The 13,921-nt window shown below is 36.6% G+C and overlaps 1 protein-coding gene across 1 annotated transcript in view; it reads left to right on the top strand.

The window, feature by feature from the left end:
* LOC136820962 (dynein assembly factor with WD repeat domains 1-like) overlaps positions 1-12,046 on the top strand; it is a 42,505-nt gene extending 30,459 nt beyond the window's left edge. Inside the window, exons 13-16 of the mRNA XM_067077193.1 lie at positions 9,383-9,533; positions 10,808-10,900; positions 11,044-11,113; positions 11,542-12,046. Coding sequence (XP_066933294.1) covers positions 9,383-9,533; positions 10,808-10,900; positions 11,044-11,113; positions 11,542-11,576 — 349 coding nt within the window. The 3' untranslated portion in view covers positions 11,577-12,046. The remainder of the gene's footprint in view (positions 1-9,382; positions 9,534-10,807; positions 10,901-11,043; positions 11,114-11,541) is intronic.
* Positions 12,047-13,921: the final 1,875 nt, after the last annotated feature.

Genomic DNA, 13,921 nt, shown 5'->3' with positions numbered 1-13,921 from the left:
TGGCACACAACGTTGTTTCAACGTTTATCTAACGTTATATGGACGTTGTGAATGTTAGAAAAACGTTCAAACAACGTTGTATGCCAAATGTCATCTATTACTCAAGGTCCTCTTACTCTTACTCTTATGCTAATTTTTTAAATTCTCCTTTTGATTGCAATACCAGATCAGCGTCCAAATTCTTGGCGTGCTTGAGCACAGTTTCCAAATCAGGGACCTTAAAATGTTCTTAAAAGCAATTCTTATGAATGCCGTTAAGGTCGTAAAAAATTTCTCCCAGCTGGTAAAAAAAACATTTATGTTTATCGACATAATCCGCGTATGTTATGGACTGGCATTGCTATCGTTATAGGGCTGGCATACAACTTCAGTATGAGTAATAAAACAATATACAGACACATAGACGCACTCTAATTCGATTTTCAAGGGGTATTGGATTTTCATCGAATAGGGAGTACCGAATAATGAGTTTAAAGGGCTAGAGAGGAATCTTTAACATTTCTTAAGCAAGAAAAAGTGAATCCTTAAGACTTGCGCCGCATTTAGAATGGTGGATTGAATCTAGCTCTTTCTTTGTTTTTAAGTTAAAAAAAAGTTATTTCTTTCTTTCTTTTGGGTTTTACTTAATCTATCTGGCTTTTGTGTCCAAATCACGCGGTTCAAGTATTTTGGATGGGAAATAAGTAGCTTCATTACATTCACTACACTCTAGACAATCCCACAATGCATCGCTTTTTTAGAAAAATCAAAAACTCCGAATTGTAGAACGTGGAGTAAGAGAGAGTCAAATTATATTCACTTCGGACAAAAATGATTTTAAAATCAAAACATAAATCCATTCGGAAAACTGTATACTGTTAAGAAAAACCTATTTGATTAATTGTGTAATAGTCTACAAAGATAATCACTTCAAATTCGATGTAATCTCAAATTTACGTGTAGGAGAGAAACTTGTTACGTTACCATTTTTTTCTTTATTTTGATCTAATCTGATCCAGTTATTATATGGTGATTAGCCTATCCCCCTGAAATGTATATTTCATAATGACTAATTGTTGTTTAACAAACAGGTTAAACGAGTTTGACAACCTGAATTCCGACTCTTTTTTATGACATTAAATATTCAAAGTTGCCCCCAAAGACTATTGTCGAAGGTATTTTTCGGGCCTACATGGGGTTGTTCCATTAAAAATCCATGTAGGGGGGGGGGTGGACTAACCTTTTCAAGTCAAAATTTAGATTCCCCTTGGAAATGGATTTGGGAAGAAACCCTTGGGAAAATCATTTTCATACTTTAAAGTGACGGTGGACGAACTTTACCACCTGGATCTTGTAATATCTTTATACCCACTAAAAAAATGAAAAAAAAAACCTACCCACCCCCTGTATGGATATAGAATAGAATGGCCCGTTATAGGTCGTAAAAAAAAGTCTTGGAAATTTTGAAAAATGTCTTTTTTAAATGTCAAAACTCGACCCGACATACAACGTCGTTTCAACGTTTTTCTAATATTCATAACAGCCATATAACATTAGATGGACGCTAAAACAACGTTGTGTGTCAGCTGAGCGAGATTTCCGCGACCCTACGAGACAGGAACTGAAAGAAATTGCTTGTCCCTTTTAGCACCCCCTAAAATCTAATTGCTCTGTCATTTCACCGTAAACCGGGGGTCTTGTATAAACTCGTGCGTCACGCCCAGTAAGGGAAACATTCCATTTTATTCCTGCCGACTACTTATATCAAGAACACCGATGTAAAACTTCGTGTGTCTCACAACATAGTACTGTGCTTGTAATGAAAATCTTTATTTCGAAATCTACTTTCCGTTATCTATTATGCAGTGCCATTTTAATCTCTGTTCATTCGTGGGTCGCGTGTTTTTATTGCTAATTAAAAGTTCTCAGTTTGTGTTGAGAAATAAGTGCCTAGAAAGCACGCTGTGTTTGATGCGGATTTCATAAATTGTTTGAATACACCATGTTTTTACTTAAGTTTCTTAGGTAATCCATTATTTTGATATTTTGTGACCCGTATCCTTAAAAATGACATACATGATCTATATGAAAAATCATTCGACTAACACCTTGGACTTCAGTATACCGGTACCTACGATAATCTTAACTTTTCATTTTTTCATTCAAAAGCGAACTAGCAGATGTTATATTCATTTTTTGTCTCCCTTGCTTCCCGGTCAGTCATTAAGCTGGCCTATCCATTGAAACTTTAACCCTTCTCAGGCAAGAGAAATTGCGTAGTTTTTGCACAAACACCGGATTGAAAAAGTGGTTTCATTTCCCATCCATGAGTCTCGCCTCTAGCCCTTCGGGCTTGAAACTCAATGGGCCTATCCATTGTCGCGATCTGGGAAGTTTGATGAATTCTGTTTAAAGGTTGGTCTAAACTGATCTCACTGATTCGATACGACAGCGAAAAGTTTGGTTGCCTTTGTATTTTCCTTTAAAATAACTAACAACCACTTATTTCATTTAGAAAAAGGACATTTATTACAGTACTTTAGGCAAGGTTTGAAGATTAGGGCTGCGTAGTCTTCGAAATTTCTTCAGAAAGTGGGTCTGTTAGAAAATACTCGTGTGACTTTTACGTCCGGTCTCTTTTCATGAGAGGCTTACAAACGATCATCAAGCTGTTCTACTTTCAATATAAAGCAAGGGACGTAGAAGAAATTTTTCTTTCTATTTTCTGCTATACCTACTTAACAGTATTCATCATGATCGGATTTAAGAGTGATTACTATGCTTGTCTTACTCCCCTATTTTCATCTCTCATCTCTCTCCTTTCCCTTTCGAGATCATCAATCATCCAGAACTCTAATCTCTTTGTCTGCCATTATTGATTGACATCTCCTATAGTGTTGTCCTTGGTTACAGACTTTGGTTATAAAAAGTGGAACAGTCGCTTTGAAATCAGTCAATCAATCAGTTTTCTCTCTACACTCTAGTCAGCGTTATTGATCGAAAGACTTGCTCTAAGAAAGCTCGAAATACTGTTCTCAAAGAACTTGAAAAGTATAAGAAAGTCAACATAAAAACAATACAATATACTCACAGACGGAAGAAGAAATTTACAAACTTTTTCGTTGTTGTTTTAATTGAATGGCTGTAAGCGGAAAAATCAATTCATGGGAAACAATTTATCAAAAACACAAAGAAAAGCAACTAATCAATCCATTTTCCAAGTGGGAAGGCGCATCCCATCGAGAGGCTCTCTCTAAAAGTCATGAAGAGTATGGAAACCCTATCTACGGCACTGATACGGAAGTGCGCGGTCGCGCGGCCGGTCATCTTATGATGCACGAGATGAAACTACTTGTCTTTATGATCAAAGAACATGGCAAGAAGATTGGAAACAATAGTATTGGAATCACCTTTGGCGAGCTCTTTCGTTTGTACACTCAAGTGTCCAATAAGTTGGTCGGAGCTTTGCTGCGTGCCAGGAAATATGGCTTACTTGATTTTAAAGGAGAAATGCTCTTCCAACGCCGGGATGAAGATACAATGATATCTTTAAACCTTGCTAAGGTTTCGGAAGAAAATTGTTTCAAAACTCGTCCAAAACCTGTTGATTATGACATGCTACTCACTGATCTCAAATGGGAGATTAAATATGGTGATGAAAAGGCCGAGCGAAAGGATCGATTGTCGCGCGGGCGCGCAGGTCGAAATTGAACTTTTGAATTCAAACTTAAACCTTCGCTTCATTCTATATTTCATCGTATTATAAATGACAGAAAGACAATTTTGAGAACAGCTCTCTCTATCTCTCGTTCTCTGTTTATTTGAGAAAAAATGATGCTGTTCTTAATATATTGATAAGTATTTAAACTGTAACTAGACGACAAACTTTAAATTATATTTTCCTAGTCCTATAATATTTTATTTTTCCGCGATTTTTCGGACCCTACTAGATACAGTATTATAAATCATGAAATAGCGAGCGAAGCGTTTATAAACATTTTTTTAATTGTACAGTGTTTAGTTAAGAATAGGGTGCCAAAAAAAAATTGTCATTTTTTTTTCATGTAGACAATTAAAAATATTTGGTCACAATTTTTTTTTGGAATTTATATTAAGAAGAATAAGATTAAAATACTTTAAGTGATTTTGTTTTTACTTTTTAACGGCTTTCAAATCTAGAGTCTGTCTCAACATAAACATAAACACAAAATTATGTAATGTTTTTACTTTGTTCTCTACATATTTGACCTAGACTAAAAATTGTTGTATCGTTCGCTTTCGAATTTGATAAGTGGCACTATGAAAACTGAACCTGGGTAGCTCAGTCAGTAAGACATTCGCCTTACAATCCAAAGGTTGTAGGTTCGAACCCCGGTCTCCGCCGACTCAACAAATGAGTCTCTTAGACTGGGTAATCTGATCTAGGCGGCAAGTTACTGGGAGCTGAGAGTAGGTGTGGAGCTCCACCTCATTATTCGATCTCCCGGGACTAGCGCAAATAGCAAAGGGATTGTCTCCCTCATTCCCGGCTCCGCCGACAGCCACCAGATGAATATACTTACCTACTATGGGTATCATAAGACCTATTTCTATGGTCAATGGGAGTAAAGTTAAACCCCTTATTCGTAAAAATTTATATCTTGGCTGAAGAACATTATTTTGGCCTATATTTATTGACTGGATAACTGTAGCATTGCCTGAACATAATTTGTACTGATGCACAGTTTGCAAAGTTTCAAAGTATTATTCCGAGAGATTTCAGCAAAGAGTTCATTTCTTTGGAATAGTATAGGTTTTTTTTGTTTGAATATTGACCAAGCATAAACGAGGCTAGCCAAAGGCTTCAAACAAAAAATCTTTGTAAGTGAAATTATTAGATTCCGACCTGTTCTTGGATTGAGAGGTTGACAGTTTTAACAATTAGTTAGGGCCTTAACTAGGAGTGTTGCAGTGATCCGTGCTGTTGAGACTGGTTGAGATCAAAAGTGAGAAAATATTCTTGGGTCTACACTGAGCTTCAAAAGTTCATTTATTAAGCTTTCTCAGTCAGAAGAGCAGTATAGAAAAATCAAAATTATATAACTCATTTGAGTTTTGTACTTGTGGCTTATTTTATCTGGCTTATCTTGAGATTGTGACACATTCTTTACGAGATAATGAGACACAATTTCTAATATCAAAACAATTTCCAATCTTAATTCTCAATCTGTCCTTTCCTGATGAAAGTTATTTCAATTTTTATTCCTTTGTAAGTGCATTTGACTAGTAATCATAAAGATACTAACTTACCCTCATCAATATTACATTTATGACATTCTTTGTACAGTAATAATGGAGTGACTCGAACCTCCATGACTTGGATATCATCTCCTTAATTGTTCAAGTCAATCGTAAGTTCTCTGGTTCCTTCAGTTAACAATGCCCTATAATAACTGCACCACTCGAACTTCCATAAAAAAGTAATAATCTTGCGGACAGTCCCGCCGCTTTTCCGAATAGATTCTTCCAATTTGGGAAAAACTTCCCGAACGGACAGAAAAATAGTTCATGAACAGGAAGATCGTCCCGATTTAGGGTTTTGTACAATTTTAAGTATTTTTCCGCTGCTACTCGGGCTTGAATTTTCTTGTTCGGTCAGTTTTCGAAAAGAGATTTGTTAATTCAGTTAAATTTTCCAGGTGAATCTTTTTATTTTTCTCTGGTGAAAAGTCCTTGAATTCATGGATGTTTAAGTTTTCGCTCGTCGCTCTCATGACAATCAATATTTATTAAAGCGGTCAACGTTTTCAAAAAATTCGAAAGGGTTTTGATTACTAAGTGTAATATATGTTGAGCCAAAAATTTGCATTTGACATTCATCAAAAACTGTTGGTGGTCAATCAAACATGCGCCTGATCTTTATTTTGACCTAGTAGTGGCGTGGTCCTTAATAAGCCCCAGTTCGAAAATGTGTCTGTGTGGCATATTCGTTGGGAATCTCTAATTGTAACAACAAATGCAAAATCTAGCTCTTTATCAATAAGTGCATCAACTATATAGCGATTTCAGCCCTACTTTAGCGAATTTCAGGTTTCCACAAGTCGCACCTTCTTGACCACACGAAATTGCCTCAAGTGTTAACATTAGAAATTCTAATTTTTTTTCCTTGAGTTCATCCTTGCCCGCTGTGTAACTAAACAGCTTATTTTTAAACGCTTTGTAGATTTAGACCGTAGTGAAGTGGTAGAGCATCCGGCTACGGTGCGCAAGGTTGTGGGTTCAACCCCCCAGCCGGGTCATACCAAAGATTTCCAAAATGGTGTTTGATGCTTAGCAATTAAGAGAAGGATCAAGGGTAGGTGGAGCAATCCGGGAAGAATGAGTTGCGCCATCCCCTACCTCCAGGTAGATAGCTATCGACAGAGGAGCATTTGACGGGTGGCCTCTGACTGCGGTCGCAGACTTACTTACTTAGATTTAGAGCAATGTCAGTCAGAAAAAAATTCTGTTTTGTTCTAAAAAAAAAAATATATTCATTAGCTGCAATTATCTGGCGTCATCTTAAGGCATAACAGATCATTCATAATCATAAAATGCCTACAAACTTTTGAATCCAATCCAAGAGATTTAGGTTATTTGTTTGTATCGTAACCCAATTAATGGAGTTTAAGTAGTAGAAAAAAAAAACGATTATTAAGTAGAAAGTTTACGAAATATTTTAAGCATATCCAATTAATTTTCTTGAGATCTAGTTAACTAGCTTAGAATCTGTCTTTAAGGATAAGTATTAGATTTTGTCGACTGCTATCCTTGAATTTAATCCACTGGATAAAAAAAAACTTCGACCTGGTCATCGCTGAATTTTTTTGCACTGATCCTATGAGTGAAGAGGATTCGTTTTTGTCATCTGAAATTGAATTTTTTCCCCGGCCGTTATTTAACGGTTCGTTTGCTTTCATAGGCTGGTAGAAGATGAACCCTTAAAACATTGAGTGCCACCCGCATCTATAAGATCGCCCAATTTTTCGGTCCTGCACAAGCTGGTCTGAGACCTAGGAGTCCAACAACCCATGCTGTCCTGTTTTTACCCCGCAAGAATAAAAAAACTAGGTTGAGACTGACATTTTTTTCATTGAATAAAGGAGTGTATCAAATAGTAGACAGTCATTTATGTGTGTTTCTTATTGACGTTAACTTTCAGTATCATCGATTAATGGAGCGTGTGGAATAGTAGAACGTCGAATCAGAGAGCGTGAACTGTATTCGAAAGTGAAATGTACTTTGAAAATCGGACGACAAAGTTTGCTTAGCACCTCTTCAGAGAAGGACAGCCCCCTTTGTTTGACCAGATGCTTATTTGTTGAACGCGAAAATCATCTACTGTTTGTTTGCTCTGCACTGACACTGTAGTGAGATTTCGTAATGCACATTTTTTATAAGAACATACTATATAAGAACATAAGGCTTCGATGGTCAAAATATTAAGAGCATGTTTAAGGCTTTGCAGACTCGAAAACTCCCGATTTCTTAGGAAAATTGACAAAAATGCTCACAAAATGGTGAAATTAAGAACATTAAAAGCTTCAGTCTCCGTTCCTTCCAATGTTTCGTTCGTTCATTTTAGAATATTCGAAGGCTTAACAATTTTAGGAAGTTTTTATAAAAAAAACGTGTACTCTTAGGTGCCAAATAAACGCCCCCCCCCCGCTTGTTAATTTTTCGATTATTTTCCAACCCCCCGGACGTTACAAGGACCCCCCCCCCGTTTATTAATTTTTGAAAAAATATTTAGCTCCCAAAAGGAAAGTTTCTTGTTTTACTCTAAAAAGCCTAAATTTAGTCTATTCTGACCCTTTTTAGGGTTTTTAAAAGTCCACTTTCCAACCCCCCCCCCCCGGTAATTAGGTCCCCCCCGTTTATATGATTTGAAAATTTTTCCAACCCCCCCCCCCGTTTATTTGGCACCTAAGAGTACATGGTGAAAAGAGCGAGGAAACACTACAATACAATACATTAGACGTGTTTCAAGGAACAACCGATCTTTGATTCTTCCCGGTTCATTCTTTCCGAGAAATACATAACTACACGCTTCTTTATGTCGACATACCACTTTTGTTAAATTTCGCACTTTTCCGTTCCCATGAAAATAGTGAAAAAATAATAAACAGCCGCCATTTTCTTTTCTTTAGGGGGCAGGAAAGTTTTAGGACAACGATAGTACGGTAGATCCATTTCCGTCTCCGTTTCTGTAGGTGGGGCTGAGATTTGTATTGTTTGTTTATAACAATGATTTGAAGAAAGCTTGTGAAACGCTTGTCAATCCAGTGGGGATCGTTTTGTAGTGTAATTGGTTTTGAAGTGTAATTATGTACATTAGATTTCAAATGAGATGAAATGAAAGTCGATTTCCAAGTGGGGGCTGAAATTCTAGTGGGGCAGGGTCTATGGCACAGTGGTGTAAAAACGAAAAGTGTGTTTTGTTCAGATTACATAGCTGTATTTTTCTTTTTTAATATTTGTAATGAGAAAAAAATGATAAAGTAATCAAGAACTCCCTCTTTCCGAAATTTAATGATTTCTTTCTGCACAAACTATATAAGAACATTAATGATTCGCTGGCCAAACTATTAAGAACAAGTTAAGAACATTTTAAGGCTTTGTTGACTCTGAAAACACCCGATTTCTAAGGAAAATGGACAAAAGTACTAAAAAAAAGGCGAAAGTAAGAACATGTCAAGAACAGCTTTAGACTTAAAACCCAAAAATTAAGAAGACCTCAAGGTTTCAAAACTTTTGGATGTTCTTAAAAAAAACTGTATCCCAGCAAGTTTTAGCGGTTGACTTGATCGCATTCAGCCTCGCTCCTGTTCTTAATTCTATTATGCGCATAATGTTCAATTAGTCTACGGATCAGTATTTGGACAGTCTAGCCCACACTACACGCTTTCTTATAAGAACAAACTATACAAGAACATTAAGACTTCGATACCCAAAATCTTAAGAACAAGTTAAGAACATTTTAAGGATTTGCTGCAACTCTAAAACACGGACTTTCTTAGGAAAATGGACAGAAATACTCAAAAATGTTGAAAATTAGAACATCATTTCAGAACAAAAAAAAAACAAAGACCAAAACTCAAAAGCTCAAGAGCATCCGAAGGCTTCAAGTTTTCAAAATTAATGACGGGAGAATACATTTATTCCGGACCTCAGAGTAAGTCATCACCGATTTCTCTCTTCATTCACAGGGGAGACAGAGTAAAAGTATTCATTTGAGATGATATTAAATATAATACGAAGTGGTCTTTTAGCTTTGGCAAGGCTTTGCAGTTAAACCACTTTCATGGAAGACGAAAATTATATGACCCATCCAAAGCTGAAAAGCTTTTGAGTAATGAAACCGACCGGTCTTCTTTCTTCACAGGGGACACGGTGAAGAAGTATTAGACGTCACTTTCGATGCGACAGGTCAATACATCGTGGCTTGTTCAGCTGATGGTATAGGACGTGTTTACAATAGCACCACGCAACAATGTATCTGTAAACTGGAAGGACATGAAGGTGAAATCTCAAAGGTATGGATCGCGGATATCTCATATAAAACAACACTAGATAGAGCTACTCTGTATATTTCCTAAGCAATGGTAGATGAAGCAAAATAATCCGCCATCTTGGCTGAAAGTAGGTCGGAGTAGGTCACAGCAGAGGAATGTAAAGAGATGGAAAAACAGCTTTTCTGATTACTCAAAGTTCAACGATCACTTCTATTGAAAATTCTATTGTAAAAACGTTAAATGAAAGTCCAGAAAAGACGGGTCGCCATACAAATTGGACGGTTTCTACATGATTTGACGATAAAAATGGAAATTTGTTTTTCCTTTTTTGCCGATTACTAGTTCAATTCTTAAGAATAAGGAGCAATATTTTTACCAACAAGCTAAATTGTGACGTTACTTCGTTCAAGATGGCGCATTATTTTGCTTCTTCTAGGGATGGAGTAGCTCTATCTAGTGCTCCATATATAAAATATCTGTGATAAGGATGTTTTGAATTTTCAGGAAATAGTATGGTAACACAGTAGCGTAGACCAGAGGGGCGAAAAATTCGTGTAGGAGATCAGATTTTTATGACACTATAATTATCTATTCATAATATAAAAACTCTACTCTCCTACATAAATTTTGCGCCTCCCTTGTCTACGCTACTGGTAGCATGGCTTTTCCGCGTAAGAATTTAGCAAAATTCATCAAAATATTAAAAGTTTGGGCTCATTTGTAATTTTGAGTCGATTTTCCGTTTCATAGGAAAACCTTGCTATGACCACTGTTGGTCACGGGCAATTTGAGAAAAGTTGAAACGGTTGCATTGATTCAAAAAACATAAGAACTAAGGATTTCTATGACCCTGCTGACGGTTGAACCCGTAATCTTGCGCATCGTAGCCGAATGCTCTAACTTTGTGCCACTTTTAAACCCCGATAAACGACTGTCTAAACTGCTCGAGCTCTAAAAAAAATTCAAATAAAATGTACTTTTCAGCTTTGCACTCGGGGACCTGGAATTCCCGAGTTATTTTTTTCCGAGTTATTTTGCATGCGACGTCATTATGACGTCGTCACAAAAACGATAACTCGAGTTTTTTTGTTTTTTTAGCTTTTAACTTTTCGAGCTTTTATTTTTTCGAGCCGTTTCGTTTCGTAACTTGGGAAAATAATAACTCGGGAATTCCAGGCCCCTAGCACTCGAGTAATAGCAAAGAGGAACTGGCCTGTTTAAGGAAAAACAGAAACAGAAACATAAATAAGGGGAGGGAACTGTAATTCAAGTATCTATCTATCTTTTCTACTCAGGTGGTCTTCAACCCACAAGGAACTCGTGTCTTGACAGCAAGCAGCGACCACACAGCTCGTCTATGGGACCCCATCACTGGAGAGTGTTTACAGGTACATAACCTATTCATTTTCCCTTTATTCCATATTCAATTACTAATTATCGAGAACTTTTTTTCTAGGTATCCCCACTTTTTTTCTAGATACCCCACTTTTTTAACCCCTCGACTGGTGACAATCTCTATTTTCATTTAAAGGTATTAGAAGGTCACACGGAGGAGATTTTCAGCTGTGCGTTCAACTACGAGGGAAATATCATATTGACAGGTAAGAATACTATGTCGTTTTTTCTTTATTTTTAAAGTTTTTACTTTTTGTGGGAAAATTCATACCTTCATATTTGTAAAAAGTAATTTAAAGTCATTTGGGTTTTCAGTCTTTAGGGCACCGTCTGAAAAAGTTTATAATCGATTTTAACCCCGTTTAAAAAAAAATATTCTGAGCTCGAAATGGCTCGGTTTTCGAGCTTTGAAAGAATTATTTAATAAACGGCGTAATCGTCACAAACCAGGAAGGGGTTGATTGGTCGAGAGTCCTGCTTCTTCTATGTCTCGTTTGATACAAAGAAAACAAATCAGCAAGTCGTGGACTAAGTAAAATAAGACTCTCCTAGATCACTGGACGAAAGGAATTCATATAGAGAATATGTTACCGTTTTTCAAGTCTCAATATCCTCCATTATCTTCATAATATAGGTAGCAAGGATAATACGTGCAGACTATGGAGATAACAGCGTCATCACCAATCAGGTCAAAGATATTTAAAGGGGAAGAGGTATCAACCATCCATGGTACAGGTATTCGGGATTCGCTTTTTGATGGATTTTTTGTGAATCAGACAGGCAAGAGTGCATTATTGGAACCTTTAAATGTGACTCATTCTGAATGTATGTAGACAATTTCACTGACATTTTAAGTCCAGCGAAATAAGCAGTACTGATCCATACTCTTACGCCAGACTCGCGTATACCAGCTTTGGGAACAATGATGGTTTCATTTTTAAAAGAATTTTTGTTTTTTCGAGTTTGTTTACATTCTAACATAGATTTATCGAGATTTTTAATTTATCAACAGTAGCTTAACTAAAGATGTTCTGAAAAATTATGTAAATTTTGTATAAAAAACCTAAACATTTATGCGATATAGTTTTTTTTTGCTTCCTTCATAAATTGATAATATAACATTTCTACATTTGAGTTAACTACCACTACTGTTTAATTTCGATAAATGGAACCCTATCAGCACTGCCACCGCTACTGGACTTTTATTACATTTCAAGAACGTTTTTTTTTGGAAGCCGTTCCCCCATCTTTTGAACGTGGTACACATTTTTTCCTTGGGCTCGTTCTAGCAAATCTTTTTTACGATCTCGTAAAGTAAAAGCTTTTTAGGCAAATGGAAGCCCTCGACCTAATAAGCACAAATATAGTATATTATCAAAGGTGGTTAAAGCAAGCTAGATCTCTAAGCAACCCTAGCCCTGACCCGAAAGTTGGAGTTGCATTAAAAAAATGTGTATTTTGTCGTATGACTCCAGAGTTTTAAAGTCTTAACTAAAGCAAAAGCCACTTCTGGATAAAAATATCCTTCTTGTCCTTCTTAACAGTCACTCAAGCTTTTCAGACTAATCTTTTTTCATTTCAGAAATCTAAATCTACACCTGCAAACTTTTAGATTAAAGTCTACCTCTGGAGTGGATTCTGCTTTCTATTGGTTTTGATGACACTAAGTTTTTCCCAAAAAGGGATTGGATCTAGTGCTATGGATTTGCTGTGCTCAGGCAAAGCCAAAAAATGAAGGCTTTTATATTATATCTGGCCACTTATCAGCGTTATCCCACCTATTAAAAACCATAAGTGGCCTCCACTCCGGGCTAGTCCAGTTTTAGATGAAGGCATTAGCCTAGCGTGTGTTGTACAGGACAATTAAGTCATAAAGACAAGACAAGATCGTGCCAGCTGATCAAAAATTGCGGATATAGCTTGCTCCTAGGCTTATAAAAGTCAATGATTTTAACCTGTTCTTTCAGATACCTTGCTTGTTTATTTAGGTATACGTAAATTACCAAAACCTCACACTTTTTAAAAATACGTCAAATTTTTTGCGAGTCAGTCGGTAGATTTTAACACTATTTAGGTCCGCGCCGCTACTCTATTCGATGAACTCCCCCTCCCCTATGGATTATGAGAGGTAACGGTTCGGTCTTTGAAAGAAGTGGGTTCTTCAAAGAAAGGTTAACGAGTTTACTCCCTGTCAGTCAGGACCACTTTAACGAATTTGCCATTTGTCAGTCGGGCCTACTTATAACAACGGTTGAAGTTCACCAAGATTTCTTATTAAATTTGATATTGATATTTTAAACAATGCTGTCCGAGCTGGCACGAAATGTTAAAACACCGTCCATATAACTCCCGAGACGTTTTAAAATTAGGGGATAGTACTGATGCACGAGTTACGCTCACGTCTACTGTCTCCAAATCACACCATCAAAACTTGCCCATTAAAGTTTTGTTGATAATGTGCTTAAGAGTTTAAAGCGTTCTGGCGTTAAATTTCTTGTGATTGATGTTTATTTTTTAACATAATGTTCCTCAACCTGGAATATACGCGTAGAAGATATCATATGCGTACAAAGCGTGGTAAGAACGTGAAGTCTTTGGGTAAGAGGTTCAATATTTGTTCTTAAGTGTTTACACCTTAAAGATTGAAAGCTGGGCGTGACCTTACAGTAGCTGCTCAAACAACTATTTTTTAAAGTTGGTATTGAAGAGCATACCTAAGATTAAACTTAAATTCAGCGAAAAAGATTCCAAACTTTTGATCGTTTCTTTTTTTTTAATTCTGGGAATATTATCATCTCGGCCGGGGGTCTGCTAATTTCGAAAATTTTCCACCCAGGACATTCTTATTCCAACCCCTCGCTTATTGATTTTTGGGAAAGTTTTTTTGAGAGTTCCCTCTTTTGCCTTAATTCTTTAGCCTCCTTTTCGAAAATTTTCCACCCAGGACATTTTTATTTCAACCTCCCCCCCCCCGCTTATTAGGTTTTGAGATTTTTTCCAAACCCCCCGCTTAT

This window comes from Clytia hemisphaerica, unplaced genomic scaffold (genome assembly GCF_902728285.1).
Source record: "Clytia hemisphaerica strain Z4C2 unplaced genomic scaffold, Clytia hemisphaerica genome assembly, whole genome shotgun sequence".
In the NCBI taxonomy this organism is placed as follows: domain Eukaryota; kingdom Metazoa; phylum Cnidaria; class Hydrozoa; order Leptothecata; family Clytiidae; genus Clytia; species Clytia hemisphaerica.
This window is presented reverse-complemented; position numbering and strand designations above follow the sequence as displayed.